Source organism: Genypterus blacodes, unplaced genomic scaffold, assembly GCF_046128005.1.
Source record: "Genypterus blacodes isolate CSIRO-AG114 ecotype Tasmania unplaced genomic scaffold, CSIRO-AGI_Gbla_v1 ptg000053l_1, whole genome shotgun sequence".
Taxonomy (NCBI): domain Eukaryota; kingdom Metazoa; phylum Chordata; class Actinopteri; order Ophidiiformes; family Ophidiidae; genus Genypterus; species Genypterus blacodes.
Window position 1 is genome coordinate 1729814 of NW_027466865.1, and position 26302 is coordinate 1756115.

Below are 26302 nucleotides of genomic sequence, written 5' to 3' on the forward strand. Positions count from 1 at the left end.
CATGTTCCCTTTATCTCCACGTACTGACCATTTAATTTTAGATATAATTTATTTAACAGTTTATACTGGAGTGGCATTATTTATTGCAAGTATTTAAAATTCCCCCTATGATATTTTTTTTATATTGGAAATGTAACACTTGCGCGTCCAAAGCTCTCCGCTTTTATTTTTGGAAATGCGACCGGAAGTAGTTTTGTACCTCCATCCGCTGAGTGGATTTCATTTTTATAGAAGTAACGATAGTCACTGTTAACTATGCTGTAGTTCGGTAAGTGATAGCTGCTAGTTTATTGTGTATTTAAACGTATATATTTAATGCAGCTATGAAAACATGTTCATTTGCTGTATGCGTTGTTTTTTTATTTTTAAGAGTACTTGCGCCTTTTCAGGCTAATATTAGCTTAGCGGCTCCCTTGTGATTCACTTGTATCTGTCCACTTTTCTTGAAAACTGTCGTACATTGTTTTTCTCCATTTGTCGATGTGAACAGGTAACCAAAGAGCTGTGTTTGCTTTTCCTGAGTATGATGGCGAGTCAGAGAGTTCTGCCGCAAAGCAAAGAGTCTCTCTTGCAGAACTACAACAAGAGACTAAAGGATGATATCAGGTCTATCCTGGACAATTTCACGGAAATAATCAAAACAGCAAAGGTACTTTACCGTCTGTGTCCCTCCCCTGTGCTTGATGTGAGCTGTTTTTACCCAAACATTTGGGCAATTGTTGAAATCAGAGTTTATAAACGCTATTCTGCCTCCTTTGTCATTGAATGTTTACTTTCACCACAGAGCTTCCCCGTAAAAGCACTTTACTGAACAGAACAACACTTATGGGCATTTCTGATCTACTGAAGGTAGATTTATTTACAAATTGATTTATTTACAAATTAGAAATTTACAAATTGTTTCCCTCCAGATTTGGTAGAAATGTCAATTTTTTCACCAGTCTATATATCGCCCTAAACATATAAAATATATCCTATAAAATATATAGATTACATTTACAGCACTGCAAAGAAAGCATAACTTGCAAAATAAGACACGACTTCTTGCTCTTGTGCTGTCGAACTCGAGGTCAAACCCGATGTGAATGCACAATGAGAAGTTTTCCCTTGTAAGAAGTATTGACCTGAAGTTCTTTTATCTACCTTTGTTGAACGCACTTATTGTAAGTCGCTTTGGATAAAAGCGTCTGCTAAATTACAGTAATGTAATGTAATGTAATGTAATGTATTCCTGCATCTGTGCTCGCTATTTGTTCCAGCATTCTATCTTCTATCATCCACTCTGGTTATCTAAATTTTATAACCTGCTTTCATTCTCCAGATTGAGGAAGAGACACAAGTTTCTCGACCAACGCAAGCAGAGCAAGACCATTATGAGATGCATGTCAGAGCGGCCAACATAGTAAGTACAAACCAAAATCACCACCAATCAAGTTTAGGCTTCTTGTGGGGTTGACTGACATATTAAAGGAAATTACTTTTGGTTGTTGATTGTGAAATACTGTATATCGCGATTGTGTTAATGTTCAGCTTTAAAGACTAAATGGATTTCTCTGATATGTTGGAAATGTCTTCAGACCAGAAAGCCCTTAATCTCAGTCTTGGTCCTTGTCCTCTCCTCCTCCGTGTTGCTGTACCAGGTACGTGCAGGCGAGTCCCTGATGAAGCTTGTGTCAGATCTGAAGCAGTTCCTGATCCTGAACGACTTTCCCTCTGTGAATGACGCCATCAGCCTCCAGAACCAGCAGCTGCGCTCCCTGCAGGACGAATGCGACAAGAAACTCACCTCGCTGCGTGACGAGATCGCTGTCGACCTGTACGAGCTAGAGGAAGAATATTACTCCTCCAGGTACAAGTAGGCTGATACTTGCCTCCATCTCACCACCTCCCCGTTGTCCCATACCCAGCACCATGTACTCCCTCACCTTTACCAAGAAAGGTTGTGTTTGTCCAAACCTGAAACTGTTAGGGTTCTGTGTATCTCATCCTCATTTGTGTATGTGAACTGTACCATTCATTAGTACACAATCATTCTTACTGTTCACTGTGATGTCTGGTGGTATTGCATCATACATGATGGAGCTCATCTCTTCACATAGTATTGTATGTACCCGCCGGAGTCTTAACATTGTAACTTATGACTCAGTTCCTTAACGTTTTACTGCTCTATGATGTGTGTGTGTAGTCACTGTTAATGTGCAGACCTTGCATGTTCCCACTGATACTGGATTTCTGATATATTACCAGATAAAGGTTGATAGTATAGTGTTAGTGCTCTAGTAGTCAAGTACTAATAGTTTTATGGCAAATTTGGTGGTGAGAGATTTGACAATAGATTTTATTATCAAAGATAAACATGAAACTATTTAAGTGTTGGAAATTAAATTATTATAAAACCGCAGTATGAGGAATGCTAAAAGTACAACTGCAGCAATTATATTAAACCCGAATTTAGAGCAAATAAGGATCACATTTATATACAGTATGCATTTTAAAGCTCTTATGTACTTGTTGTTTACTTTGGCATATCAGTTTATAGGCTGCTTGCTGTGCTTAGCTGTTACAGTCCATACTATCAGGCTCTTGTATTCATTGCCATTCATTGCAGTCAGTGTCATTGATAACTACAAGGCATTCAGTGACGAGGATAAATGTTTCGGAACAGAACAAAGCTTTAACAGCGTCATTTATTGTAGATCATAGTTTACGTTTGGTTTGCTGTCTGTAGCTTCCAACATACTTATCTTGCACACAGGTTGATGGAACAGTTTATCAACTTGTTTCTCTGTGTGTGAGATTTGCTTTTTGTATTTTAGAATTTAAATAGAATTAGAACTTAAGAATTAAAATATTTCAGAATAAAAAAGGTTTAAAGTAATGGCCGAGTTCCTGGAAAAAGCCAGAGATTATGTATAACTTAATGGAACCCATTACATAAGTGTGTATGTGACCAAGTTATTAAAAGAACTAAAAACTATATGGTAAAATAATATAAATGTTACATTTCAGAATTAATTTTCCTGTTTAAGCATTAAAAAAATCAATTTAAAAAGTGGTCCTGCTTGCTCTTAGCAATCGGCTAATAAATCTTATTAAATCCGTCCTTTCGACTACAAGTGACCCAAGCTGTAGCTGTGCAATAGTCACACTGCTGCACATGAGCCCATCTGTAGTGTCGTTCCCAGAAGACCCCAAATGATAAAATAAATAAAGTAGAGACAAAACATTGCAGAAGTTTGTCTCATTCTTCTGTCACGAGGCTTCGAGGGGGCGTCTGTGTTGTGCTTTGCTTGGTGTGGGACTTCTTGCTCCCCGCACACGCTCTCCTTTCTGCTCATTCACAAACTAATCCTACTGCTTTCACTGTACATAGAAACAATCATCTTTACCATCATTATCTCCTGTCTAATGAGCAGCCATTGAGGCCTGATGGGATGTTTGTTTGTTGTCCCACAGTCCCAAATGGTTGATGTCTCCCCCTTTTGCAGAACCTTCATGCTTGTACATCCTTGTGTGTGTGTCTCTACGTGCTCCTCTGCCTGTGTATGAATGTTTATTCTGACCTGTCGCTCTTGTCTGCTCCTCTCTCTCTCTGTGCTGCGCTGATTCTCTGCCCAACCTATTGCTTTCTGCTCTGCAAAGCTACAGTCAGTGGGACAGCACTGACCTCCCGCTGTGTGAGGCCTACCGGAGGAGAGACAGCTTGGCCACCCCAGGCAGCAGCTGCAGTTCAACCCATGGGGACAAAGAAGATGTGGACGGACCTTCACAGGAGTCAAACCCACAACACCACCTCAACGGACATGGAAGCACCTCTACAGAGAAACCTTGAGGCACCACAGGAGGGAAGACAATGCGCAATTTGGTGGTTTGTTAGTTTTTATAATGTTCCTTTTGCTCACACAGGTAACAGAGGAACTGAACACAGCGGGGAATTTCCACTGAACAATAAATTCAAATCTGAAGAATGTTGCAATGTGAAGATAGGTAGAACTTGCTAAACCTTCATTCCCCTAATGACCACGACTTTCTTCCAAAATGACACAGATTCATTCATAGATGTAATGAAACAGTTGAGGCAGCTTTCCAGATTGTTAGTTTGTTTATTTAGAAGTCTATGTACAGCTTTTGTTCCACATATGTATGATGTTTGATTTAATTTGTAAAGTTTGCTTTTGTCATATTGGTCCCTTAAAAAAAAATTAAAACTCTTGTAAGCATTAGTCGCATTAAAAGAACTATTTTAACCTTGGTGGGGTGGCTATATTTTTTCAAAGCAAAAATCCATTTGGCATTTTGATAACTTAATTTGTAACACCAATCAATCACAAATCCTCATTGATTCAGCGGAAATGCTGAGCTGTGAGAATAATGTCAAAATGAGCTAGAAGTAGCAAAACTACATTTTCAACACAATGCTACAAAACAAAAGCACTGTTTATAGATAACCACAGGGAGATCTGTACAGTATTTCCAAAGCTTCAGGTACATCCATGTTTGTGTGTTAATAGCTGATGTGTACTTAGAGAAACCAGCTCATCTGAAAGCTTTGTTTCTATATAAAAAGGTGGACATCAGGTTTGGAAATAGATTCCAGTATCCGGCACCTCAATACCGTCGATTCATCTTCTTAAACTTCTCGTAGTGGTAGTCATCGGTGGCCTTTTCATTGTTGGGACGTTTGCGGTAGTTGGGTGGTGACGGAGCAGCTGAAGTGGAAAACAACACAAGTCACATTATTCCAAAGAGTGACTGGAAACAATAGGATCCAAAAAGGTTTAACAAAGTTGTATGCATTCTCCTCTCTTTCAGTGTAGCAATACTAATCAGCTTGTAAAGATGAGTGTGTGTGTGTGTGTGTGCGTGCGTGCGTGCGTGCGTACACACCCTTACCCTCTGGTCCCGGCTTCTCGGTGTCACCCACACGGAGCGGCCTTGCTTTAGGCTCCTCTCTGTGTCTGTGTTGCCTCTGCGGCGCATTCACATCCTCACGATAGACTGAAAGTAGATATTGACATCATTAGCCAGATGTGTCCCCTGCGTGGCCTCCAGCACTCCACTCAAAGGTCTCCCCTTGTTTTCACAGTGTACTTACAGCGGTTGTGCTGGACGTAGTTCACGGCGATGTTGGTGGGTACAAACGATGTGCCTTGGTCTTTTTTCTTATTCCTCTGCTCTGCCAGCAGTTTAGCTTTTGCTTCTTCGGTGAAGATAATGTTCTTTATCTTTGCACTGGGAAGATAAAATGATAAAAAAAAGAATAATCTGTAATTGTATTGACTCCTTTCTGAGTGTTAAGCTCTTTCTCTGCTGTATCAGTATACAATGTCTTGCTCACTATGAAACTCCTTTACATACTCAATGCCAAGATCGACCTCAGGGATTCCACTCAACATCTGATTGGACAACATCTCCTCTGTCTTCTTAGCAGAATTGACCCGGATGTTCTCTGGAAGTTCATACAGGTGATCCTCTGCGTTCTTCGCCTTGACTTTCTGCTCCTCAGCCTCCACCAAGCCCTTTTTCTTTTTCAGCTCCGTCTCAATGTACTTCATCCTGTCAGGGCGACGGAGGCAACAAATGCAGATTTATGTACTTATATTCATTTGCTAATTTGAAGTGTATGTTAAGAACTTGATACTAAGCAGCAATGTGCATGTTCTATTCATCCAATTGGGTGTACCATGAATGTCATAGTTTAAATAATGTTGCATTCCATCTTACCAGTTAGGTGTGTGTGTGTGTGTGTGAAGCATAGACATACATATCTGCATCTTCATCTCGTCTGTTGGTCTCAGCTGAGAAGGATGTGCCCAGGCTGAGGTCTGTCTCCTCTTCTGTCCTGCATGTGGAACAATCGGTCAAATCAGTCATAACTTTAAAACACTAAATACAGTATTTGATAGCACAAACTCATGAAAGCGGACAGATTTACTTACAAGTCCCTGTTCCGGTCCTTCATTTTCTTCATGTCCACAATTCCTCCAGACTTCAGGTTATAGGGGTCATTCTGTAAAATATGATTCATTAAACATGTGTATTTTTCATAGCTATTCTTTCAATATTACTCTCGTCTTTACCTGGACAGTTACTTTACCTTTGTCATGTACCCAAAAATGTCAGAATAATCGGTACAGAAATACATTTAGAATAAAGATCACTTACATCAATTTCATCCTCAGGCGGCAGTTTCTCTCCCGCCAACAGTGCGGTGAGACTAAACAAAAGACAACACAAACATTTAGCTGGTGGAAAGAGCGTGTAAAGTTGGACATCTTGATTTGTTAGCAGCATTACCTGACTCCAGTCTGTCGTTTCCGCAAACCCTGAAGCTCTTTGGCCTCTTCCACTTTCGATCTAAGGGATGGATACAAAGATTTAAACCCAATAAGAATTAATAAAGGTGTAATTCAGCCCGTTTTAGCGTAGATCAGTTAGCCAAAGCACACTTACGTAGCTAACATCACGCGAATCCAATAGTTACGCATAATGTTAACAGATTAAATGACACTATTTACCTGACTTCTTCCGTTATCTCCTCTTCCTCTACATCGGATGAGTCTCTTCTCTTTCTAAAGTTTCTACCAGGAGGCATTTTTACAGCTTTGGCGTTATTTTCTTTGTATTATTACCACTCGCGTTATCTTATGGTTCGCTAGCAAGGGGGGTGGGGACTATTTAAGATGACGTACAATAATACTATATCACTTCCGCTAAAGGACTCGTTATATCCGTTCTGTATTTTAAGTAACCATAACAAACATGGCTACTTACAGGCAGGTCGGCAGGTTGTTGGGTATAACAGCTAAACTTTTGCGTCCGTAAGTCTTTCCCCGTGCGTGCAAGTGAGACTGATGTCAGCCGTTTTGGCGCTTTGTGCCTTATTCTTGTGTTACTTTTGTTGACGGAAATGCGGGCTGTTATTTAATTTCTATCTGGTTAGCTAAGTTGCACGCTGATCCAGAATGTCGTTGATTTCCAGATAGCGGCCAGAAAATACGTAAAATTAAATACATGAATCATTTGAGAGCGAGTTAGTATCATGTCAGATGTTACAAATTGTACTTATACTAATGAAGCTTTATACATATATATTTGTTACATCACCAGTGGATATGCGGTGTTGGTTTTGTGCACAGATTTAACTGACAGTTAAAAACATAAAAATTCTCTAACAGGAGCAAATAAATTAAGCTTGATGAGCCTTTATTTTAAATTTGTTTGTCTTGTTACAAGACTTTCGACTAACTATTTACTGTCGCTGTCTCTCCACCTGCTGGCAGTGGATATCGTAGTTCTGGACTACAATGGCCTTCACACAGCACTGGACTCAGTCAAAGAACGCCACAACTCCCTCTCTGGGTTATTCCTGGTTTGTATTTCCACTTACAGTTGGTATAATGGCTCTCTAGCACGGAATCAAAGCAGTGTTTTGGCTCAAGTCACATTTCTGTTCTTGTTTTGTGTCTCTTTGCAGGAAGGAGCATGTTTGTGCAGACACAGGATACACCCAACCCAAACAGCTTAAAGTTCCTGCCTGGCCGCACTGTTCTGGAGTCCGGAACCATGAATTTTGCAGGCCCCCGTGATGCGTTTTGCTCACCTTTAGCCAGGTATGTGATTCCAATCCAATGGAACTTTATTAGTAGAGATCAAGTCATGCAGATAAATGCAATAATACACAAACAACAGCATATAATTCAGGGGTCAGAAACTTGCCTTCTAAAACTATATAAGCTAAGATGGAACGTATTTATCCTGTGCAACAGTTCCAGTACAAGTAGGAGATGGACAGATTCACATCTAGTGCATAAAACGTGCAAGATACGTAAGAGCACAATGCAATAAGGGGTACAAAGGAATGTGCAAACTGGTGTGGTCATAAAATGTGAAAATATACAATTTATACAATAGACATGTGTGGTATATATGATGTAAAATTATGTATTGTGCGATAGTACATGCTGTACAAAGCAATTGTCCAATAATAGAAAAGGGAGGGGGGCGTAGACCACTGGTCCCTATGTCCCCACTGTCAATCCAGACCGAGGTAGATGCCTTGTAAAGTCTGATGGCCACAGAAAGGAAGGATTTCCTGAGGCGATCTGTGGTGCATCTAGTAGGTATTACCTCCATCTGGTGGAGGTTGTGAGTCATTGGCAATGATGCTACGCAGTTTGGGCAGCATCCTCCTCTCTTGACACCAGCACCAACAAATCCAGATCGACCCCTAGAACCAGCCCTCCTGACGACCTTGTTGATACTGTTGCCGTCTGCTGACCTCACCCTGCTGCCCCAGCACATGTTGGCAAAGACAATGGCGCTGGCTACCACAGACTAGTAGAACATCTTTAGCATGGTGTTGCATACATTGAAGGACTGGAGCCTCCTCAGAAAGTAGAGTTGGCTCTGGCCCTTCTTGTACACCGCCTCAGTGTTCTTTGTCCAGTCCAGTTTGTTGTCCAAGTAGACAGGGTATTTGTATGCCTGTACTGAGTCCACAGTCACTCCTTGATGATGTATTGTCTGACATTCCAATCAACCCATGCAGATTGTGGGCAGATTGAGTCAGAGAATATAACATAATAGTGTAATTATACAGATTACTGATAGATTATAATCTGTAATAAAGTACTTGTTATATTGTTAAACTTTAGGCTAATCTATTAAGTATTTGGAACGTCTGCCAAATGATTGTAATGTAATGTAACACGTGGTACTAAGTGCAAAATTCCAACATGACCAAACCTCTGCTCCTCTTTCTCCTTCAGGCAGCTTTTTAGAATAGATGGTGTGAAGAGTGTCTTCTTAGGTCCAGACTTCATCACCATAACAAGGGTAATCTATATTGTCCACACTGTATGGTTGTGTCTAATAGAAGTCTTTGAAACACATGGTTTTATTCTCTCCCCATTCAGTCTGATGCAAACACGGAGTGGAAAGTTATCAAACCTGATGTATTTGCTGCCATTATGGACTTTTTCACTACCGGACTTCCTGTTGTTAGTGAGGACAGCCAACCAAGTGCAGATACAGGTAAGGAACACTGCTATCACACAGGTAAAACATTAAACTGAACATGTGAAGTGAATATAAAATAATATTGCATTCTCTTTAAAGCACCATCAGAGGATGACGATGAAGTGGTTGCAATGATCAAAGAGCTGCTGGATACTCGAATAAGGTAGCTGTTCGGCAGTCAGTCCACAGGGTAGAAATAGAGTCCACTGTCATTGCCTGTTTGTCTTCAAATTTCTCTATGTCCTGCTTTTCCCACATTTCTCCTCCCTCTTCCCCCAGGCCAACTGTGCAGGAGGACGGGGGCGATGTTGTGTACCATGGATTCGAGGATGGTATTGTCAAACTGAAGCTGCACGGCTCTTGCACGAGTTGTCCCAGTTCTATTGTTACACTGAAGAATGGAATCCAAAACATGCTGCAGTTTTATGTCCCTGAAGTTGAATCAGTGGAACAGGTTTGTTCTTCCCAGATTGTACTATATAAATATATATACATATGCTGCTTGATGCAAAGTACTTTCAGTGGTGTGATGTTGCTTCAGATATTTAAGTGAAAAGTCAACCTGGCTTGGGCAATGTTTTAAATCCTTCGAATAGTTTTTCAGTTCACACTAATTTTGTGTTCTCTGACGAAGAAAGACCCTAATTGCACATTCCACAAACTTTTCCAGAACATCTCCACCACCTAGTGGTCTTTATAGCAAATTAGGATGTACCAGTGAAGACACTTCAGAAGATAAGACCTAGTTAAATTGGACAATTAGAGACCAAATAATTTTTTCAGTTAAGTATAATGTTTAGTAATTGCCAGCTATTGTTATGAGGTAGAGCACCACTTATCTTAATTCTACTCTTTACTTATTACAAATGACACAACACCTCCTTTTTGTTGTTTGTTTGTTTTTTCTGGAGTAAATAGTGAAAAAAAACTTCAAATGGGTGTTTTCTTTCCTCCCACAGGTGAAGGATGAGGAGGATGAGGTTGCTCAAGTTTGAATCCAGCTGAAACCAGAGCCTGCTCACATTCCTGGCCTCGCCCTACCCCCATTGTCACCTCCATTAGCTCAGGCTGCTTGTTTTCATTACAGATAGTATTTATGCACACCAGGATGTCGAGCTTGATCATGGCTTCTTTTTTAACAAATGATCAGCAGGAGAAATCTAATAAATCGTATTTATCATGTCATAGTACACTTTTCCCCATCATTTGCAAGAGAAAACAGCTTCCAGATACATACATGTAAATAAAGTTTGTTCAAACATACAGTCCCCTGTTTGTGTGTATCTCACTCTTCCATTGATTTCAGAGCACATGGACAATCTTAAACGTCTCCCTATACGAGCCTTGTGTTTGTGTGTAAGTGTGATGTGTAGCAGAGCCCGGTATGCCCTCCCTCCCTCCCTCCCTCCCTCCCTGTGTGTGCATGTGTGTGTCAGCATTTCAAAGGGATCATTTATATGACTAATGCAGTAAAAAACATTTCAGCCTTTGTGTTTTTTGCAGTCTTCCTCGTCATCACACAATCTTAAATGTCTTTGTGTTACATAATAGTGCCTACCAATTATTCCTCTCGGACAGAGTATATTCCACTACAACCATAATAACATTTTCTTATTGTCGCAGTCCTCTTACTGAACACATTAATGTGATATAATAGGCTTCAGATTCTCCAAGAATAGATCTAGTTTATGTTCACCTCTCCTGAACTTAAAACTCCTGCTTAAGAAACAGTATTTTGTAATGTTTACGCCACTTGTATTAACAAGTGGTGTCAAACATGTTCCGCATAGTGGTCGTTTTATATTCACTATTTAGAGTATTATTCAGTATTAGTCTGCACTGAGCACACGCCTGCGTTTGTGTGGTGATGTTGACTTAAGTTTCCTGGCTGAACTGCGACTGCTTCAGTGCGGATCTGCATCCTGATGCCACGTCAGGAGAGCCTGCGTCTGTAGGTGCGACGTGACTGACGCTGATTGGACCAATCGGATGTCGCCTTGGAGGACGGCGCTTTGATCTGATTGGGTGCAATCACAAGTGTGGCGTAGCTAATTTTGACAGGCGTTCCACAGCAACCGGAGTAGCTGTAACTGGCAGCCAAGACTACAGACATGTGTGGTGAGTTTCGCTCTGAATACCATTTTCATTCGCCGCCATTTGGGAAATGATAGCCAACTCGGAAATATGCACCAGTTTTAGTTTAAAGGAGCAACAGCAGCACATTTAGCCTACACGACTTTTGAAATTAGCTCGGGGTGGCTAACGGAGATTAGCATCAATCGCGGGTGCTGCTGATGCTGTTAGCTAGCGAGCGAGCCAAGAGTCATTTCAGTGTTCCATCTCATCGCGCTACCTATCTCTCTCTCTCTCTCTCTCCCTCCCTCCCTCTCTCTCTCTCTCTCTCTCTCTCTCTCTCTCTCTCTCTCTCTCTCTCTCTCTCTTCTCTTCTCTTCTCTTCTCTTCTCTCTTCTCTCCTCTCCCCTCTCTCCTCTCTCTCTGCTACTTCGAAAGTAGCATCACGTCACTTGTTTATTGTTATATAAATACACCACAGTAATGTGAGTTAATGTGCTCGTTTGTTTTCATGTGTGGAGGCTTCTGGTTGCTGTCTGTGCTGAAATACACAGTGTTAGTGAATACACAGCGTTAGGGATGTGGAAACGATCTGCTGTCACTTATACATTAACGTCACATTTATTACAATATCTGACGTTTTACTGCCACGTCAGTTTGCGGCTGATCCAGTACATCCCTCACACACACACACACGCACACACGAGCGGAAACTGTAGGTACTATAACGCACTGATACATTTCTCCCAAATCTTAATCTCAATAGTAAAATCTTTGTGTGTTGTTTGTAGTTGAATTAAAAGCCAAAACATATTAAGGGGGAGAACGAGATGTGAGTCGAAGCACGTAAATCGATGGAATGAATCAACAAGCCGTGTGAAAAATGTTTCAACTCGGCCCTAAATGTCGCGAAATGCAAATCAGCTCGCACTCGTGCTTCATGCTGACAACAGAGGAGGCTGTTATGTTCTCATACAGTCAGCGGTGCTAAATGGATGACGGTATAATAAGACTCTCTAGACCCGATTGACAAATGTGTGCCCTGTAAGTTTCAGACTGTGTCAATATTGCCTAACCCTTGGTCGTGCAGCTGGTAGGAGACACCTACACTAGGAGGAACAGGGTGAGCTCAGTGTGAGCAACAGGGCTGCTCTCTTTATCAGTGGAGCTTCACTTTGCAGCAGTCCATCACCCTCCTTAATTGTCTTTCCCTGTCATGCACCTCAAACTGATACCTAATCTTTTCCCCAATGCCATTGCTATCTCAGTCCTTTTAAATTCCGAAATAGCCTTTGTTCTATTTAACTGCTCCTACTATAAGATAACTAATTGTTTTTGCTATGTTGGGCATCACATACAAATTCTTATTTTATTACTTCCTCCTTTTCGAAGTAAACAAGGAATGCTCTTGTGTTGTGGCTTATTTGCGGTGTTGCTACCCCCTCTCTACCTTCCTGTTGTGAATGGAAGCTCTGTTGAAGCGAGCACTCTGGCTGCACATTTGCATCTGAGTTACAAGGTTGCATTCCATCTTACCAGTTAGGTGTCTGTGTGTGTCTGTCTGTCTGTGTGTAAAAAGTAGTGTTTTATTATACTATGCAATGCAGATGTGTATACAATTTGAATGTGTAAAATGTCCACAATCCCTGGCTCTTTGATTACTGCTAATGTCAGACAGTTTCTATTAAACATTGTAATATTAATAGTACAATAGATTTATAGTCAGAAATAGAGTATATCAAATTTTTTTGTTAAATAACATAGCTTTTTCTGTTATTATAGTACAGCATTCAAAACATAAATCTGTAGTCTTGTACGTGACGATTAGATATTCCAATTTTGCTTCCAATTTGATCATTTGATTTTCCAGTGTTTAGATTTGTTCCAGCACCACATTTGATCACTCAACTGAGTCAAACAAGGATTAACAGAAAAAAACAAAGTCCATTTACTGAACTTTGGTAGCCAAACAAACTGATTGAACTGAATAACTGAATAAACTGATTTACATGGTAAACGACACTAACCTATCTGAAACACAACTTTATATTCATGATAAAGGTCACAGCTGTAGATGAACATGAGTGAAGTCTTTGTTTGTAATGCATAGATTGTTTACACTCCCTTAGGCAGGTGCCTCTCTACATAAAGATAGCATTACATTGTCTAACTGGTCTGACTGCCCCGACAAGAAATAATATCTGGTTTCTCGCCCGACAGCCATTTCTGACATTTTTATGCTTTCATTGTTGTTGGCGGACACATGGACTCACTGAAAGCATATCGCGTTGTATTTTTCAGCCTGTAAACATGCATGCTGTTTCTATCCTATCAGACAATCTTGACATAACCAGGTTGCTTCCCCTTTCCTGCGTCTAGGAATCTTTGCCTATCTCAACTACCATGTGCCCAGGACTCGCAGGGAGATCCTGGAGATCCTCCTCAAAGGCCTGCGACGCCTGGAGTACCGGGGCTACGATTCAGCCGGTGAGGGATACGCAAAACCCTCATACACTCACACACACTCTCCCTCCTCGCCCATTACAACTCTGTGTTGTGTTGTGTTTTGTTGTATACTTTGTCTTTTTCATTGCTGTCACCTCTACTGAGTGAGGTCTGCTTCGAATGCATAATCATACTCATACAGTGTAGTTCATATCATCATATTATTCGGAAGGAAGTAAATGAACAAAGTAGTTAAGCTACCGTTAGAACAAGTCTCGCTGATAGACTGATGATAATCGTAAATTATTTAACAGCCATAACAGTCATTTCTGTGGGCCACACCTCCCACTGCACTGCTAATGGAGGTAATTGATGTTGTAACCCTTTGGGTTGTGTGCAGGCTGTTGGGCTCTTTGCATGTCTTGTGTGGGTGCAGCACCATCAAATGTTGGAGGTTGCTCTTTCATTAGGCCCGCTGGGACCAATAAAATGCTACAAAACAAGACAGGACATGCAGCAAAAAAAAAGGGGAGGGGGGTTAAAGCCCCTGCATTTTTGTGAAATAGCATTGACTTAACCCAATACCAAATGAAATCACTTGAACCTTCTAGATGTTTCAGTACTTGTGTAACTAGTGTGCAATGATTTCACTTTCTATCAGGTGTGGGGATTGATTCCGGCAACGGCAAAGATTGGGAGACAAATGCCAAGTCTATCCAGCTGATCAAGCAACGTGGAAAAGTGAAGGCTCTGGACGAGGAGATCAACAGTAAGCGTCACTGACAGCAGCTGATCTCTGAGATGAATCCCCCCTCAATAAATGCAGCTGTAATAAACATAAAACCGACATATTGCGATATTTGTCTGTTTGCTATAGAACAGCAGGATATCGACCTGGATGTGGAGTTTGACGTTCACCTTGGTATCGCTCACACACGTTGGGCTACCCACGGTGAGCCAAGCCCCGTAAACAGCCATCCACACCGATCTGACAAGAGCAATGGTAAGTTATCTTAATCAAATGTGTTTTTCAAAAGTCCCAGTCCCCCGTTTGAGGTTTTACTTGTGATTCTGCTATATGGCCCTAGTTGGTATTGGTTGACATGGACATAGCAGTGATTAATGACCCTGTTGTGGCGTTACATAAGGGAGTAACACTGTTTAAATTACAAACTAATTGAAATAATCAATCTTGTGGTGTATTGTGATGCATAATGACCCCTCTGCTCTACAGAGTTCATTGTCATTCACAATGGGATCGTCACCAACTACAAAGACTTGAGGAAATTCCTGGTGAGCACTTATTTTTCATGTAAAAACCTGACTCTGATGGAGAGACATCAACACATCGCTTACACACTCTCACCGTGTCCGCAGGAGAGCAAAGGCTACGAGTTTGAGTCCGAGACTGACACGGAGACCATCGCCAAGCTGGTGAAGTACATGTACGACAACCGGGAGTGCGAAATCAGCTTTGCCACGCTGGTGGAAAGGGTCACCCAGCAGCTGGTAAGAGCCTGATGGTGCACACTGCTCCATCTCAGGCGGGCAGCAGGTCAAAGCCTCTCTGATGTGTTTGTTCTTCCACCTGGCAGGAGGGAGCTTTTGCGCTGGTCTTCAAGAGTGTGCATTACCCCGGCGAGGCAGTTGGAACAAGGTACAAATGCTCTAAAACTGCTCCCGTTTCATGTAGATCAAAGTATTGATAATCCATATGTCCAAATGTCTGAAATGTAACAAGGTGTAATATATGCATTTGAACGCTACGGGGCCTGATCGGTAAATTCCTTTTGTTTTGTTTTCAATGTAACCAGGAGGGGAAGTCCTCTGTTGATTGGAGTGAGGAGTGATCACAAGCTGTCCACAGATCATATCCCGGTGCTCTACCGCTCCGGTAAGTTTAAATCTCCGTTTCTACCACGTTTAGTCAGTTGCATATAGTGTGTGTACTTGAACGCCAGTGCATCCCTTTCCCCAGCTGCTAAAGACAAAATGAGCTGCACCTCTCTGCCCAGGCTGGACCAGGACACCTGCCTGTTCCCCGTGGAGGAGAAAGCTGTGGAGTACTACTTTGCCTCTGATGCAAGGTCAGCATGTCCTGCTGTTTTTACCTGTGAACCCTTTTCAGCTTTCAAATATTCCTTGTGTGTAACACGTCCCCCAGGTGTGAATGTGATAACTCAGCCTACAGAGCATAAAAACATGTGTGTGTTTTGCTCCCTTGTGATTGCAGCGCAGTGATCGAGCACACCAACCGCGTGATATTTCTGGAGGACGATGATGTGGCTGCTGTGATGGAAGGCCGGCTGTCCATCCACCGGATAAAGCGCACAGTAGGGGACTACCCAGCCCGAGCCATCCAGACCCTGCAGATGGAGCTGCAGCAGATCATGAAGGGTGAGCGCAACGACACAATCCAAGTCGGTGTCCAGGTTTTGTTCTGTTCTCGTTATTGGGTGTTCCATAACTTTTTGGGGATCTTGGGTGCAAAGTTTAATATTGCATATTAGAATGAATAAAAAACACATTAGTATCTTTAACAACAGTTTCACTTTACCTCTCTGCTCTTGTTGTTTGTTCAGCCTTCTGAAAGGGCCGCGTCTTCCACGGGTAATATTCTTAGCCAGACTTCTGTGGCGTCAGAAATCATTCATAAGAGAGCGCTACTAAACGGGAACAACGGGAACGGGGAGCTCAACTATGTTCACGCATGAAAAACATTGACTGGGCATGCATAAAGGAGAACGCCCTCATAACTCTTGACTTGCAATCTCACCTCTCTAACAAGATACATATCTGGTGCCATTGGACTTCTCTCTCTATCAGTCAGTCTCTCAGTCATACATTCAAAGACGCACCAGCGTGTGTGGGTCTCTGTGCCCATGGGAACTGTGGCGCAGGGAACACCAAACATTCACTTTGTTGGTTTTTATTTTTTGTTTTTTTAATTGTATTTTTTATCTCATTAGTTTTGCCACATCTAAGTTGTATAATGGGAGGGAAGTCCTGCATTATTGCTCCTGGCCATATATGAGGTTATTGATGCCCTGCCCTGTTATTTGACCAGAAACCTGTAATTATTGTGTTATAGGATTATTGAGCCTGTGTCACAGTAGTCGTAGCTCTTGGTTATTCACACCCTCAGGCAAGACACCTCCACAACAGCTGCAGTACAGATGTCCGGCCCGCAGGTTTGCTGACCCGGGGCTATCTTTCTGAGTGCTGTTCCTCACTTATCCAGCAGGGGGCAGAGGCAAGCTGATGTTGGCCTGGCTCGACATTCCTTTGCGGTCTTGTCATTACTCAGCCTCTCTCTCTCCTCCATCAAAAATTTCTGGAGCCGTTCTGCTGAATAACCTAATTCGCGTGACCCAAATTTCTGTCAGAGACGGGGAGAAGAAAAAAAACTCATTGCATATTTCATTGTCACAGTTTGTCACGGATGGAAAAGAACTATCTCCCTTATCTCTAGTGATTGTTTGACTTAACAGATGATCGAAGCTGTGGGGATACTTTAAAAGAACACAAAGACAAGGCCACTGAAACACAGAATTTATATCTTTACCTCCTTCCATCTGCTGCAAAGCTGGATTTATCTGCAAGACTTTTAAGACTTATTTATCCCTGAACAAGTTTGTGGTTTGCATTTTCAGGAGTGTAAAGTGTCAACATACACTTCATAAAAAGTCCATCATGGTGTTTAAGAGGCATTGTTATTGTCCCACCACAGGAAACTACAGCTCCTTCATGCAGAAGGAGATCTTCGAACAGCCGGAGTCTGTGGTCAACACCATGAGAGGAAGGGTCAACTTTGACAACAACACAGGTTAGTTTCAAGTTTATTTGTCATTTGCACTGTAAAACACAGGGTCACTCTGTACATAACAATTCTTTGTGACGTGGCAACAACATTGAAATTGTGCAATTTGTGCAAAGTACTAAGCGTTACAGAAAATGGAATTAAAGTGCAGACCAGACTGAATAACAACAGATTAAAAACTATAAAGACTATTACAAATAAATACATTTAAAGTGGCATGAGTTTTCTCAATATGTCACTGCATAACTCCAGATTGCCAAGAATCTAATAAACTGATGGGCAAACCTCCGATTCTGCTTTGCCTTCTCACACATTTCTTCACACATTTAGCTTTAACAATTAAGAAAGCAACACGTTTTGCCAGCAGATGTCAGATGTAGCCAAACACAAAGGTACGATTGACCTTTCCCCTCACTTGGCCTGGAAGGGTTTTATATACTGTACTATTGGAAACCCAAAACATCCCAAAATAACCTGTTGGTGGAATTTTTCCCTGAGCTGTCATGGGAGCTTTGTGACCTTTTCTTAACGAGGTGGAAACACTTGAGTAGCTATGATAGATTGACCTTTTGCTTTGCTCTTCAGTGACACTGGGTGGACTGAAGGACCACATCAAAGAGATCCAGAGGTGTCGTCGCCTCATCCTCATCGCATGCGGGACCAGCTACCATGCTGGGGTCGCGGTAAGTAACCAGTGCCCACGACACTCACTCTATTCTTTTGTGGCCCAAGTCAGACATGGTGGAAACATGTCTGACTTGACATCCACAATGAATCCACCAGCCGTGTAAAAAGGAGCAGGAGGAAATGAGACGGCTGTGTTGTGGACACAGGTGTGAGGCCGGAGTGCTGGCACGTTCTTTGGCCTCGCTGGCTTGTTTTTCATACGCTGACGTTATGCTGCGTTTCTGGTGCTTTCCCAGACTCGCCAGGTCCTGGAGGAGCTTACTGAGCTGCCTGTAATGGTGGAGCTGGCCAGCGACTTCCTGGACAGGAACACACCTGTGTTTCGGGACGATGTCTGCTTCTTCATCAGCCAATCAGGTGAGGCTGCCTTTGCCGCCGGGGCTGGATCCAGTGCACATTCCACATTTGTGTCCCACTTTCCTTTCCACGGAGCCTGCCCAGTTCATTTATGTGTGTATAAGCTTGGAGGGTGGGGTATTTTTGTGGTAAGCCATATGTTCGGTGTGTCAAATCAGATTCCTGTAACCAAACAATAAATCAAACAGTTTTATTGCCTATTACTCGTCAATTATTTATCTTTTTAATTCCTTGCTGCTAATCCTCCAGGTGAAACTGCAGACAGTCTCATGGCCTTACGCTACTGTAAGGAGAGAGGAGCGCTGACTGTGGGCATCACCAACACAGTGGGCAGCTCCATCTCCAGAGAGACCGACTGCGGAGTTCACATCAACGCCGGGCCTGAGGTCGGAGTAGCCAGCACCAAGGTGAGCCTCTACTCTGTTCACTCCGCCGTCTTGAATTTAGCTTTGATGGCTTCTGGACTTCATTGACTGACTCATACCTTCATGAAGCGGTGTGGGAAAAGTATTTCAACAGGCTGGAGTATCTGGGAAATATGTGTGCACCCTGGGGAACTCCATCTCCCTGGCTCGTCACTGTTTAAAGGCGGTCAGGCCACATTAGTTGTACTGTCAATGAACTTGGTCGACTTGAGGCCAATTATCTCCAAGTAGGCAGAGCTGCGAGTGTCCACGTGATGAAAGATTCACAGCTGGTTACGTAGGTCGGAGGTCGCCACCCGATATCGAAAGCCCAGACTACAAAGGCACAAGATGAAAGAATACTACTGCTTATAATCGCGGTACGGGTCGAATGGATGTAAACAGAGAAAAGATTTGTACAATGCATACTGCTTACTCACCAAATCCGGCTGAGGAAGGTTGTGTATATGTGTGACGTCACGAGCAAATGCCTCTCATGGAGGAGAACTGGTGACGTTTTCCATTTCAGGGGGTTCTATGCAGTTGACAGTTGTACAAGACAGAAATTATTTGGGTGGATACGAACATTATTTTTCTAAATTTTAGCTCAACTTGACCTTTTAATACTGAGGTTGAACTAACTGTACAGAAATGTGTTGCGTCATCTCACAAATTGATTTAACACCCACTGACACTGGATGAAACCCGGAGGAACACTCCATCGTGGGCCGGGCTCCTTTCTTTGGACATTGACATATTCCTCCACGCTGATCCTGGGGGAGTTGAGGAGGGCTGATATTCTCATTTTAAGTCATGTAAAGTCAGGCCCGTTGGATCTCTCTCTCTAAAACTAAAAGCATTTGCCAGACGGGATTCAGAGCATAACAGAAAAGTAATGGAACCTCAGTCGCAGCTCGTGAACGAGCGAGAGAGGGAATGGAGCAGGTCCCACCCTGGCCCGGCCCAGCCTTTGGGCTTGGCTCGGCGATTCCAATGCCGCTCCAACGCTCCAGAGCCTCGGAGACGCCATCATTTACTGCTTGGCTGACTGGGCCACACACCCACACCCCGGCGCGAGCAAACGCTGCACAACCACGCTCATCAAATCACAGGAGAGAATGTATCCCACCCTGCTGCTCAACCACCCTGAATCTGCTTGTCGCCTGTTGTCTTAACGGTCTGCAAATTAAACCTCAAGTTGGAAAAGCAAAATCAATTTCTTTCAAATAGTCAGTGATCATAAGTTTTTCCCCAAAGCTCGGGAGGTAACACTTTGATTCTGCAGGCCGGACCGCTGGCAGTAAATGGAAGGCAGCCTTTAAGGAAAAATGTGACGACATCTAACTGGAAACAAATCTAAATGAAAAATGATTGTGCATGTTTTTAACTGTATTTCACTGTAGTCATCTTTCTAGGGTACCAGATGGGCACGTTCTGCTTGAAGTACACTTTCATTGTGCATTTTAAAAAGGCGGTAACGGGAGCATAGAAAAAGCACCACGACTTTTACTATGTGGATTAAATACGTTGCCACATCTGAGGTGACAGCTCAGACGTTGTGAGGGGTTGTGGTTAGTGAGCCGTCGGGGGGAAAATAACAGTGTAAAGGTTTTACAGCCCTTTTCTTGGCCTTAGACACTGGCAGCTCCAGAGTCCAGAGGGTCCCGTGAAATGACTCAACATCACTGCATCACTGATTCAATCTTTCAAATGGGCATGGAAAAGCCTCCAAACGTGCTCAGGAACGGGGAGAGCGGGTGACGGGCCTTTTTATTTGTCTTTTTGTTTGTATGAAGGTGTTTCCGAATGATGGGTGAACGCGCTGTTATGATTTAATCTGACGGTGTGCGTGCGTGCGTGCGTTCAATAACTTTTCCAGGATAAGCACTGGCTTGACTCGGCTCCCATGCGTTTTAACGCTGCTTAGCATGAACCTGGCTTTCTCATCTGGAGCGCGTTATTAGCTGGAGTCAAAGACGGAACATAAGCTCAGGATTCACCAACTCACAAACTGAAAGGAAAAGTGGGATTTGGAGGTTGATTTGGATCCTCAGTATCCAATGTATCGTAATCCTATCGCAGTAAACAAGGAATGTTTTTAGTGTCCTGTGACAGTTTTGTGTGACGACTACATCCCCGGTGTAGATATGTCGCAACGGCGCTTGTTCAGATGATGAAACCAGTGCAGAGAAGCCTCACTAACCACACGCTGTTTCCTCTGCAGGCCTACACCAGCCAGTTTGTGGCCCTGATCATGTTTGCGCTGTTGATGTGCGATGACAGGATTTCCATGCAGCCCAGACGTCGCGAGATAATCCAGGGCCTGAGAGTCCTTCCAGGTAAATCCAGACTCGGGTCCAGACTATGCTTACAGTTCTGGCAGTGAAACCCCTGATTAGTGAGATTATAATTACACAGGGGTAGAAAATCCATCTTTTATAATTGGAGGTCTGAACTCGTCTGCGCCCCGGGTTTCATTTTGTTGTTACTTCAAACAATCTGCTTCCAATAACATAGTGGTAAGTGATGAGAGAGGGATCACAGGGAGCAGAGGGAGGAACTGCTGTTGGCTGAAGGCCTTCGCATGCTTCTCTGTATCTGAAGCATATGATGGGTTGTCCCTAATGCAAAACTAATGAGGACTGTTTGTCCCCTTAGCTCAGTCCTCCCTGTGTGTTTACGCTGTGTTCAAAGATATTCTGTGACTTAACTTTGAGTGTTTTTGTCTCTGTTAGATCTGATTAAGGAGGTGCTGGGTTTGGATGACGAGATCCAGAGGCTGGCGACGGAGCTTTACCAGCAGAAGAGCGTCCTGCTCATGGGCAGAGGGTACCACTATGCTACCTGCCTGGAAGGAGCACTGGTGAGCTTCTTCTCCACTGCCTGCCGGTCAAAACAATTTCTGTATAATTTGAGAATTAAGTCAAAAGAATTCGCAACCATCTGGCTACAATTTTGTATGTTGTGTGGTCAGCCAAATGTCTCTGGGAGCCTTTATTAAATCAATGAATACTTGACCTTTAACAAAGTCCTGTTCAAATTCTAGATCTCAAATTCTAGATCACTGCTCTTAAACCATTATGCCTTTCTGCTGTTTACCACACACACGCTTCATACTTTGCGTTTCTTCTCGGCGTAGAAAATCAAGGAGATCACATACATGCACTCAGAGGGGATCCTGGCTGGCGAGCTGAAACACGGCCCGCTGGCTCTGGTGGACAAACTCATGCCGGTCATCATGATCATCATGAGGGACCACACCTACATCAAATGTCAGAACGCCCTGCAGCAAGTCGTCGCCCGCCAGGTAAAAATCCAGACACGCCTCCTATTAACCACCGTGAAACTCCCGCTGCATTCAGATAATTGTTGAAGTCGTAAAATCCCAAACTTTATTGATCACCCAGCAGGGATTAGATCAAGCTTGGTACAATGAGATATAAAACTGAAGACATACCAGTGTTTTATAGATGTTCTATAATAAAACTTAGATGATGGTAATTCTGACCAAGTGTTGGCACTTGAGGCCATAGGTGTTATAACACTTTGTTTTCATGGTTATTAGTTTCTTTTAATCCAAACAACTTTGTCTGCTAAAAGTCCTTGTTGCAGCAGGAACCACTCATTGATTCACTGTTTATTTTCACTCCATAATTTAGCTCCCAGCAGCAGCTCATTTGAATTTTGTACATTTATCGTAAATCGGCATGAACTAGACCATCAAGAGATGCTTAAGTAACAAAATGTGACCATGAAACTGCCGGATCGTGTTGTGAGTTGTGGAGCTGTAAGTGTTAGAACCAAGCGAGTTTTTTACTGCGGCGATGGCGTTGAGGTGTAATTCAAGTCGTTCATGTTGCACCATTTAGATCTAGTATTTCTAAACACTGGGCGATCAAAGTACAGTTTGCACAGTTAGGTTTATTTTCGCAGTCCTTTCCACGCGACCCTTTTGATGCTTGACCTCAGTAAAATACAAGGGAGGGGTCGTTTCTCTGTGACATCATCGCCTTTGGTAATCTGCAGCAGATGTTGGATTTAGGAAGTGTGAAAGTCACATTAAGGAGGGGGAAAAAATCATTTTTGAGATTCAGCTCTGAAGAATGCGCGGTTACAAATCAAAGTGGTCTGGCTTGTTATTCACAGGGACGCCCTATCGTGATCTGTGACAAAGACGATTACGAGACCAGCAAGAACTCCAGCCGCACCATCAAAGTGCCTCGCTCTGTGGACTGTCTCCAGGGAATCCTGAGCGTCATCCCTCTGCAGCTGCTGTCCTTCCACCTTGCCGTCCTCCGAGGCTTCGACGTGAGTACCAACACTCAAAGCTCAACTCTTACTGGGAATAATGGCAGCATGTTTCCACAGTGGTGAACTCATATTTCTCACCTGACATTGATATTCAGAAGCACGTTATTGCATCTCATTGTCAATGCCTCTTTTTGTCGACACTACCTATTATTTGCCTCCATTCTACAACGTGTTCAGTGTGAAAATACAGTGAAGCGAACGGCTTTGACCACATTTTAAAAGGTTTAAAGTCAGATTGGAGCTTGGTATCACTGATTTTTCTGGCAGCTTCCCCCTGACCTGCTTTTTGTGGACAGAACCATCAGCCAAATGTACAGAGTGTGCTGTTCCTACACCAGTTAGTGAAGTAAGATATTTGGGTAAACAGATCTCTCAAGCAAAATTCAGCATTCCAATTCCCATTCAAATGCATGTAACAGTAGCTTGTATTGACAGAGCTGCCAGTCATAGCTGTGTATACTTGACACAGGATTTTCTCTAATGCAGAATGTAAAAGGTCTATGTAAACATCGTAAATGGAATATGACATGTGTTTCTGTATCCAGTGCTGATGCTACTTGCAGCCCAGACCACTTTCCCAAACCACTTAGCTTTTGTTTTGCGGAGGAACAGAAGTGTGACCAAAGCCAAAAGAGGCTCCGGTTATGAGAGTTTGTAGTATTCAGTCGCACACCCACCGTTCGGCGCGTTGATGAGAATTGTTGTATTCCTAGCTAAAGGAAACGTAACATCAGTCCTGTGAAGCTGTTATTGATTTTTGTTTTACATTCATACATACAGGTGGACTGTCCAAGGAACCTGGCCAAGTCGGTGACAGTGGAGTAAAGTGCAGCGCTGTTTGAATAAAGCCTAGTGGACACATAGAAACAGCAGTGCAGATGGTGAAGGAGCGTCTGTACACGGATACCAACAGAAGACGATCTCTGGTTTTGTGTGTCTCATCACGGCTCTTTTTAACGCAGTCTTTTACTCCAAAAGTTATGTATCTTACTGTTGCATATTATCTGTATCTCACTGTCTGTCTTTTGTCTGAAAACGTTGTCATTTTGTTTTAAGAAGCTGTTGAGTCAGCGGTGGCACGATCTGGGCTGGCACTGACCACAAATTATTCACAACCCGTGTTCAGAAGTCCTCCGTGTTAATCGTGCTCTTTATCGTGACCGTGTCTGCCGCTTCCTGTAGCTGATGTTGGAGCCGCTTGCTGTGGCTGAGCGCCTGCCTGTGTCTGGCTTAGTTCCCTTTTAGTGTAATGACTTGTAGTGCGGCGGGATACATTTTTCATTGGCGGCTAATCATTTAGTCTTCACTATCAAGTTAAAGACAGTCTTAAATCATTCCAAGATGTAGGTCACTTCTTCTTCTCTTGTGCAATACAGTACATGTTTGTCTGTTCTGGTTTTCTGTTGGATTGACTTCTAAGAACTCATCATTGTTGTAGCAACGGCATCATACATGACAAGAGATCCATGTCACCATTAAGATAATGAAGACTGTGTAAAATATGATATTCTTGGTTAGGTTACCAGGCTTGACGGTCTGTGCAGCGTGTGTTCAGATTTTAGGCTCTGCTCTTAGTGGGACAGGTTAACTAGAAGAAGTACAGTTTGCTTAACCTCCTACGCCTGAAGAGAGGAACTCTGTTACTTTCTCTATTTACAATACAATGTCTAATGTGCTGCTTTTACTGTTTCTGTACATCGCAGTCTGACTGTACAGCTTACTGCACAGTTTAGTGGCGGGTTCTCTGCTGACCTATGATGCCAAACTGCTGAAGAAACGCTTTGAACTATAACCTGAAGTCATTTGAAATGAAGTCACTTCGCTCGAGTAGAATTTGCACCCAGGGGCCAACCCACATCCTGCCACCATGACAACCGCTACTGCAATATCGGGACCATTTATAACTGTTTCTTTTAATGTTTTTCTTTCTCTTATCGACATTTTATATGATTGAATATCTCTCTGATTTAAAATGTGAATGTGACTGTCATTGGAAATGTTCTATCAAACCAAATCTTTACAATGGTTTTGGCAGTTGTAAACCAAAACATACATTTTACATGTTGATTGTTTTGTAGCCAAATACCGTATGTACTGATGCTGTATGGCATGAAGTTGCGCCGAGATGTAAGGGACACAGTTATGCACCAATATATCATGTTTATAAGAAAGTCGGAAGTGTGATCCCAAATGTCTTTCAAAAGGTGTTCACATGCAGCTGTGTCGGGAAGAAATCAGGCTGCATGCTTTTAGAGTTTTGGCTTTAGAATCATCTTGCTTTACAATCAAGCCTTAAGTAAAATGTAGGCATAACCTTTGGGTTCTTTTCAATATTCAGCTTTTCCTGAGCCGGTGGAGGTTGTTTGGAAAACTGGACGATGTTACAGTTTTTTTTTGTAACCCAAGCAAACGAGCAGGTTTTCACTCGATTTCTTGACTGGGAGTACTGACTAGAGCGCTGCACTGAACCCTCGCAGCATCTGTTGGGTTACTGAGGGAGTGGGGCACTATTTATTAGTGGAATGGCTGCAATAAAGTGTCATATACTTCTAAGTGTCTTTGTCCCTTTGGATCAAAAGGTGCAGCAGAAGGTGCAACAAAATTCTGCTGCTCCATTTTATCCTAGACATCCAGAACAGTGAGGCTACATATTGCGTAGGAGTAATCAGCACATATTTATTACTTGAGATGAAAGCAACCAGTTAAAACAGATAAAATATTCTTGCACATCAGAAAGAGTTTCATGTTTAACACAAATGGTTATGGAGTAGAAGAAAGTTTCAGCGGTTGAGCAGACGCATCCCAAATAATGCCAAGAACCCGAGCGTAGTAGCCGGTGACGGTCCATATGGTGGACACCATTGGGCTGATGCGTCCGTATAAAATGGTGGCCAGGATATTGCGCCGCAGAGCTGGGGGGGCATGTAGTACCTCGTGGATGAAAGCCAAAATGACGGAGCAAACTGAGTAGAAACACCAGCACAGGTCGGGCACGGCATGCATCAGGCCCACAGATGTGCCTCCATACCTCAAAGATGAGCAGCTGTTAAATCTGTCAGTTTGTGATGGCGTCCAGGTGGAGCAGCTGCACCTGGAGCTGGAGCGTCCATGCTGGTTAGAAGCCTCACGTAACGGCACCTTCATCAACATCGACCTGAGGAGCCTGTTCAGCTGCAGGAGGGTC

General features: G+C 42.9%; 4 protein-coding genes across 6 annotated transcripts; 3 read left to right on the forward strand and 1 right to left on the reverse strand.

Annotated features, from left to right (window-relative positions):
• The first annotated feature begins 164 nt into the window (after positions 1-164).
• On the forward strand, positions 165-4213 carry med22 (mediator complex subunit 22). 2 transcript variants are annotated; one of them, XM_076150879.1, is made up of 5 exons: positions 165-268; positions 491-649; positions 1322-1402; positions 1641-1849; positions 3643-4213. In XM_076150879.1, the coding sequence occupies exons 2-5, from the start codon at positions 524-526 to the stop codon at positions 3830-3832; spliced, it is 606 nt and encodes a 201-aa protein (XP_076006994.1). In that variant the 5' UTR covers positions 165-268; positions 491-523; the 3' UTR covers positions 3833-4213. The 2 variants fall into 2 exon arrangements, with proteins under 2 accessions (XP_076006994.1, XP_076006995.1); XM_076150880.1 differs by lacking the exon at positions 3643-4213 and having other exon boundaries at positions 1641-2881.
• Positions 4214-4281: 68 nt separating this feature from the next.
• On the reverse strand, positions 4282-6682 carry cunh9orf78 (chromosome unknown C9orf78 homolog). 2 transcript variants are annotated; one of them, XM_076150877.1, is made up of 9 exons: positions 6519-6682; positions 6298-6357; positions 6166-6217; positions 5940-6010; positions 5765-5842; positions 5359-5556; positions 5096-5232; positions 4894-4998; positions 4282-4709 (listed from the first exon to the last, which is right to left on the reverse strand). In XM_076150877.1, exons 1-9 carry the CDS (start codon positions 6593-6595, stop codon positions 4609-4611), a joined length of 879 nt encoding a protein of 292 aa, XP_076006992.1. In that variant the 5' UTR covers positions 6596-6682; the 3' UTR covers positions 4282-4608. The 2 variants fall into 2 exon arrangements, with proteins under 2 accessions (XP_076006992.1, XP_076006991.1); XM_076150876.1 differs by having other exon boundaries at positions 4888-4998.
• Positions 6683-6717: 35 nt separating this feature from the next.
• Positions 6718-10301, forward strand: nfu1 (NFU1 iron-sulfur cluster scaffold homolog (S. cerevisiae)). Its single transcript, XM_076150640.1, has 8 exons — positions 6718-6821; positions 7284-7372; positions 7478-7613; positions 8772-8838; positions 8919-9036; positions 9121-9184; positions 9301-9475; positions 9981-10301. Exons 1-8 carry the CDS (start codon positions 6763-6765, stop codon positions 10014-10016), a joined length of 744 nt encoding a protein of 247 aa, XP_076006755.1. The 5' UTR covers positions 6718-6762; the 3' UTR covers positions 10017-10301.
• Positions 10302-11043: 742 nt separating this feature from the next.
• On the forward strand, positions 11044-25671 carry gfpt1 (glutamine--fructose-6-phosphate transaminase 1). The gene is made up of 19 exons (XM_076150636.1): positions 11044-11139; positions 13474-13581; positions 14201-14308; positions 14417-14542; positions 14774-14832; positions 14917-15048; positions 15135-15196; positions 15354-15433; positions 15518-15626; positions 15773-15936; positions 17270-17365; positions 17945-18042; positions 18283-18403; positions 18653-18810; positions 21032-21146; positions 21543-21670; positions 21947-22114; positions 22954-23115; positions 23899-25671. Exons 1-19 carry the CDS (start codon positions 11133-11135, stop codon positions 23941-23943), a joined length of 2046 nt encoding a protein of 681 aa, XP_076006751.1. The 5' UTR covers positions 11044-11132; the 3' UTR covers positions 23944-25671.
• The last annotated feature ends 631 nt before the right edge of the window (positions 25672-26302 follow it).

Bases quoted from the DNA above. Each gene is read 5' to 3' on its own strand.
- gfpt1 (XM_076150636.1), top strand. The intron at 14,543-14,773 runs GTAAGTTATCTT...TCTGCTCTACAG, and splicing joins CCGATCTGACAAGAGCAATG to AGTTCATTGTCATTCACAAT. The intron at 18,811-21,031 runs GTGAGCCTCTAC...TTTCCTCTGCAG, and splicing joins TCGGAGTAGCCAGCACCAAG to GCCTACACCAGCCAGTTTGT.
- med22 (XM_076150879.1), top strand. From the start codon at position 524: ATGATGGCGAGTCAGAGAGTTCTGCCGCAAAGCAAAGAGTCTCTCTTG. The intron at 650-1,321 runs GTACTTTACCGT...TTCATTCTCCAG, and splicing joins AAATAATCAAAACAGCAAAG to ATTGAGGAAGAGACACAAGT. The intron at 1,403-1,640 runs GTAAGTACAAAC...TTGCTGTACCAG, and splicing joins ATGTCAGAGCGGCCAACATA to GTACGTGCAGGCGAGTCCCT.
- cunh9orf78 (XM_076150876.1), bottom strand. From the start codon at position 6,595: ATGCCTCCTGGTAGAAACTTTAGAAAGAGAAGAGACTCATCCGATGTA. The intron at 5,233-5,358 runs GTATGTAAAGGA...TTATCTTCCCAG, and splicing joins GAGGTCGATCTTGGCATTGA to TGCAAAGATAAAGAACATTA. The intron at 4,999-5,095 runs GTAAGTACACTG...ATCTACTTTCAG, and splicing joins CTACGTCCAGCACAACCGCT to TCTATCGTGAGGATGTGAAT.
- nfu1 (XM_076150640.1), top strand. From the start codon at position 6,763: ATGGCTACTTACAGGCAGGTCGGCAGGTTGTTGGGTATAACAGCTAAA. The intron at 9,037-9,120 runs GTAAGGAACACT...TTCTCTTTAAAG, and splicing joins CCAACCAAGTGCAGATACAG to CACCATCAGAGGATGACGAT. The intron at 9,185-9,300 runs GTAGCTGTTCGG...CTCTTCCCCCAG, and splicing joins CTGCTGGATACTCGAATAAG to GCCAACTGTGCAGGAGGACG.